Raw genomic sequence first — 5,869 nt, 5'->3', positions numbered from 1 at the left:
GTTCAAATCTAAACTTTCTTCCGACGCATATTGTATGGATAGCTCATTTACATCTGAACCTTTGCTGACCCAACTAATTTATCTTTTCAGTTGGAGGCTGTCTCCTTAAGGAGAGGAGGGCCTTTTATAAGGCCTATTCCTGTGTCTCCATTCTCCACGGTCATCGCTTACTTTTACTGGTTTTTGTTAGGCTTGTACTAGCATTATAAACAGGGTAACAATTTTTTGGACCTCTTTTAGCGATTTCTTTTTAACTTCCACATTCTGTTTCTTGCTTATTAGGTTAATTTTTTCCAACAATTTTATTAAGTGCTTAGTTACAAATTTTTACATCTTTGTCTTTCCTTTGCTTGCGATGCTACACAACTACCCTAGTATTTGGGTTAGCTTTAGTAAGAACAGCTCTAATACTTATTTGGTCCCATAAAATACCAGACATTTAAATTGTATTCACTCCTAAAACTCACAGAAATGGTAGCCTTATGCCTACGATTGTTCTGATAACAATCCTTTGTTCCACATGCCAACTGGCTGGGGAATTTTCCTAAATGGTAAGTCTATGGCCTGTAGCCAAAGCAAGGACTATTGCATTACCCAGTGTGCATTAATGACTAACGCTGGTATACTAGCACCATTTATACTAATCAATCAATCAATTTATTAAAACTAAAAAGGAAAAATTACAAAACGTAAAGTAAATACGAAACCCAGGAAGCTTAGCTTGTAATTGGCCAACAGAACAAAAATAAAACACTTATAAATCACATACAAATGAAAAAAAAACTGAAACAAGAGAAGGACATTTATCATATAAGAGGTGTAGAAGAAAAATAAAACATATTACTGAAAAAGAATTAAAATGAAGAAAAGAGATACAAAATTAGGATAGAGTCCAAAAATTTTTTAGAATAATATACTAAGTAATGAGAAGGGAGACAATAAATTACAGTAAAATAATAATAATAATTAAAAAACAAAACAAAAAACCTTAAACTGGAAATACCAGACGAGAAACTGTCTTTACAGAGGAAAAAGGGAGGTACATCAGGAGGCATGGAGTTCCATAATAGAATTGGTTGTTAAACAGGACACCTCTGAGATGCTGTCAATGATCGTTTGGTTAAAATAAATTTCGAGAAGAATTTCGTAAGAAAGAAGAGTAGGGGAGAGTCGGGTAAGACGGACCCCATTTTGGTTTTTCGTCTGCGGAAGAGGTTGGAAACAAGCGACAACTGACGAAAGGTGTCTAACCTGTCCCCAAAACATTGAGTTACGTAAAGAAACCTTCTTCACACATAAATCAGCAGTATTTCCGGGCCCAGAAAAAAAAACTGAAGTTGGTCAAAAGGTCCATCTTGCCCACCCCATAGGATAAGACGGACCAGCCCTTTGGGCAAGACGGACCCAATTGCTCAAAAAGATTGATTGTCTCTAAACAATTTTATTTCGAATACTTAAAATACTAGTAGTAAGTAAAAAAGTAAAAAGTTAGCAAATAACTATATTTAAACACTGTACGAGGCCAAATCTACGTGAAAAACGAACTGAGCCGACTGTCTCGTCGTTCTGCCCGAAGGGGTCGGTTTTGGCAGCTTCATGATGACCTCTTCTTTTCGCACGAAGCTCATCTCTTCAGTTGCCATGAATTTGCTCGATGGAGCTAATCACTTCCAAAACTGAACTTGGAAACCATCAGATTCACAATCACACACAACTCCAACATAATTCCTGAAGCTCTTCTTGGTCGGCACTTTCACAACCAAGAAATCCCCACTTTTTGGTTCGGTTCCATCAAGAAACCCCTCCTCCTCTGACCCATCCAAATGCAAGCTGTCATCACTTTCATCATCCAGCGCGATATGTTCATCGAAGCTGTCTTCCCCGTTCCCAGGCTGTTTGGAGAGGTTTCTCTTTCCAGGCCGTTTTCTTTGAGCTTTCTTTTCTGATATTTTTCTTTTCAACTCAAATTCTTCCTCCAGTCTGTTTTTTTTTCAGGTTTGTTCGTCAGAATTTTGGACTTTGTTCTTTTCCTAGACGTTTTTCCGTCTCTTGCATAGAAACTCGCCTTAGGGTGAGGACGAACCGACTCTGGAGTCACTGGCATAGTCGCAAAAATCACTGAGCTACTGGTAGTTGGCAGCACGTCGTTATTCCAGGGCTGGTTGATGGAACTGCAGACTGGCCTGTCATGGGAGACGTCAATTCCCAGGGCTGGTTGATGGAACTGCAGACTGGCCTGTCATGGGAGACGTCTCTGGTGCTGGTCGGTCTGTCACAAAGGCGCTGAGAAAGTCGTGATCTTGGAAAACGTTCCTATTGAAAGGGTATATTCCTGTTTTTTGGAACCCGCTTAGTACGTTTTCCATGACGAAAGCACTTGGAAAAGCGATTCCAACGAATATTCCGATTTCATAAATGGTAATCCTCCTGTTTGGGTTCGAAATCATCCACGAGTTAGCTGCTTCATTGTAGTATCGCTTGAATGGCCCATAAACAGCAACATCAAGAGGCTGCAGCTTCTGACTGCAATGTGGCGGAAGCGTTAAGACGTCAATGCCGTTTTCTCTGCAAAGATTAACCACGCTCAATGAGATGTGCGAATCATGGTTATCCATAATCAGCAGAAGTCGATTTGTGGGCGAGCAACTGGTTTGGGAGATCAGATGGCGTATCATATCCGGGAAGATTTCGGCTGTCATCCATCCAGACGGCTGGCATTTTCCTGTGCTTCCAGGGGGCGTGCCATTGAGAAAACTTTGAAGCCAGTTCACTCGTGGAAAGACAAAGAAAGGGGCTATCGACTGGCCAGCTGCGTTGATAAACCCTACGACTGTTACCAGCGTCCCTCGCTCAGCCGAAGTAATGCGTCCAACTTGCTTTGATCCCTTTTCTGCAACCACCTTTGGTGTCTTCTGAACGGTGGTTACTCCAGTCTCGTCAAGATTATATATTCTATTCGGCGGATACTTGTGCTTCATAAGCAGCTCTTCTAAATTATTGAAGAATTCGCTGACATTCGTCCTGTTGAAGCTGGTGGCTCTGGCAGGGCTTGTCGCTTTGGAGGACCTTAGGGAAAGCCCAAGACGACTCATAAAGCTATTCATCCAGTCTTTTCCTGCACACTTATTTTCAGTCCAGTTCTTTGGCATATTCTTCCCTTTGGCCTGGGCATATTCATATGCAAGCTGACCTGCTTCCTTTTTCGTAAGTCCATGATGCATGTGCTGTGCCGTGATCATATAGTCCTTCAGAAGTATCTCTTCGTTTGCTGAGAACACACTTTTAAAGTTGAAGGTAGTTGCCAACTCCACTGATTGGGGATCTTCTGCTGCGTCGAGTTTTGCAACTGCTCTTCGCATTGTGCTTTGTGGCAAACCAACCTCTTTCGAAACTTTGCAAAGCGGCAAACCAGATTTAACTCGCATAGCAGCTGCTCTCAGTAAGTCCTGGTCGTGGAGACCGCGGGTGGTTTTCCTAGTATACTTTCCCATTCTGCAAAAGAGAGACAGCTTAATATATTTCTAATTGACATGCGGGAACAATAAATGCAACACAATATTCACAAAATACGTAAAAAATAATAACTTCGAAAAAGATCCCAGAAGTAGGGGGCAAGACGGACCGGTCCGTCTTACCCGCTGTCTCTGTGGTCCATCTTACCCTTAGCCTGCTTTTTCGGAATAGTTAAAAATTATAACATAAGATGGCGCTGCAATGAAAAAAATTAATGTCTCACACACTCTCCTAGTCCTCCATATTTGTAAGAAAAATTACCACAGTATAAAACAGAACATTAGAAACACCAGAAAAGAAAAACATTTACCTCAAAAGCCGGTTTCGAGAATGTGAAAACGAATAAAAATATTTTTCTCGAACACAAGATTGGCTTCAACTCTCAGACTTCGCTCCGAAACTTGCCACTAGATGGCCGTTGTTTCTAGCTCTACAAGTGATAAAAAGGTGACGCTCAAGTCGAGCAATGACAAAAGGTCCGTCTTGCCCCCCGGTCCGTCTTACCCGACTCTCCCCTACCTACCTAAGTCTTTCCGTAAGAAAAACTGGTGAAGAGGCGGCGGAAGTGTACCTAGAAAAGCAGAATGCGCTAAATAAAGATTACTTCTACCTACAATATGATCCAGCCGAGCTATTCCAGTATGAATGTAGAGATTCGAGAAAGGGCAAAGCCGAAGGAAAGGAAATTTAGCCTTCAGTGCTATATTTTGGGTTCTTTGAAGTAAGCAGAAAGAGCTTTATTAGTGTTACCCCAGACAGAGCAACAATAAGAAATTTAAGGATAAATAAAAACATAATAAAGAGAAACCATAGCATCTGAGAAAGAAATGAGTTAACCCAGTGCAACACTGAAGATTGGCGGTGGATGAACAAACGGGTTTGAGTTATATGCAGCTTAAAAGCATGAAAACAGCCAAGATACACACCAAGAAATTTCACCATAGTAGCTCGTGGTATAATATCGTTCCCATCAGTAAAGTTGATTTGCTCCTGTACGTATCTCATACGGAAAAGGGTCCTGAATTTGATAATAGCACTCTACCTGGTGTTAAAAGCCATACCCTTTGACAAGCATCAATCGTTTACTTTATCAAGAAGACCTTGAGCTATGGAAGTGGCAGATAATACTTGTGTACTAACAATACACTTGATTTAATACTAGCCTTTAAATACTAAATACTGTTTTTTCATTTTAAAATTAACGGTTGAGCCATTTTTCCATAATGTTTATTTCTAGTAGGCAAATTTCGAGCAAAGACACACGAAGTTTTTCTAATTCGAGTACCACTACATTGGAAGTCATTTTGCGTTCCCATTCCCATTTATTGCTTTTTTAATCTAAGCCTTTATTTTGTCTTATCAGCCAAGGTTTTCCTTCTTCCACCAGATGTGGTAAAGTTGTTAAGGTAACACTCCTGGTGGGACTAAGGGGGTAAGTTTATAGTGTCACTGAATAAGTACACCTAATTAAGGGCTAGCCTCAACTACTTATATGAAATATACCTACTGATCATGTTATAGAAGTCCAGGATATTTTAAAGTATATACTTTAAAGAAAATCAATGAACAACGGTACAAGCTCCGAGTGATAAACAAACTTGGTACTGAAACTCCTGTTCTATGGATTTAAAACAACACAAGATATAACTAAAAATTTTAAGAAATAACGGACAATTACAATGATTAAACAATCCTAAGTTTGATAAAGACCAGTGATCAAACGTTTATCAAGGAAACAAAATTGTAATCAAAATATTTTTAAATAAGATTGGCCTCACCGCATGTATCCGGCCTAAGGAAAGATGTTTTATTTCTCAATTTCCTTCTAAAGCCTATAGCTGTCCTGGAACACAGTTTTTGTGGTTGTTTAACGGTTTTTTTATTTAAAGTCTTATCTTAGTAAAAAGTAGTAGTTTCAAAACTTCGCAATTTCTGTTTTTGTCTTAATATTTTCTGAAATTCTGGCTTACTTAGTCAATTTACTAAACAACAACTTTTCAAATTACACTGCATTTGTATGTAATTACGATATTTGGCCTTGATTTACGAAAGCTGGTTGTTGGTTACCTCACAAAATGATGCCGAAGATACGATGGTTCGATAGACTGTCCAAGTTTCTTGTGACATCAGCATCAGAAGGAGTGAGACACAAGCGCTTTCCATAGACCAAGACGAATGGAGAAAGCAGAATCCACAATCTACAACGAGCAGAATCTGGTAGGAAAAATATGTAAAAAAAGTTAAGCGTAACTTATTGTAAATAAAATAATATTTTTATAGTAAATTTCATTGTATAAAAAATATTGTACAGTAGAATGTATCGTATAGTAAAATTGATTGTGCAGAAGGAGTAATA

General features: G+C 39.2%; 1 protein-coding gene across 1 annotated transcript; it reads right to left on the bottom strand.

The window, feature by feature from the left end:
- Positions 1-2,198: 2,198 nt before the first annotated feature.
- On the bottom strand, positions 2,199-3,491 carry LOC136042291 (tigger transposable element-derived protein 1-like). The gene has a single exon (XM_065727242.1). It carries the CDS (start codon positions 3,489-3,491, stop codon positions 2,199-2,201), a length of 1,293 nt encoding a protein of 430 aa, XP_065583314.1.
- Between the last annotated feature and the right edge of the window lie 2,378 nt (positions 3,492-5,869).

This window comes from Artemia franciscana, unplaced genomic scaffold, assembly GCF_032884065.1.
Source record: "Artemia franciscana unplaced genomic scaffold, ASM3288406v1 Scaffold_1027, whole genome shotgun sequence".
Classification (NCBI taxonomy): Eukaryota; Metazoa; Arthropoda; class Branchiopoda; order Anostraca; family Artemiidae; genus Artemia; species Artemia franciscana.
This window is presented reverse-complemented; position numbering and strand designations above follow the sequence as displayed.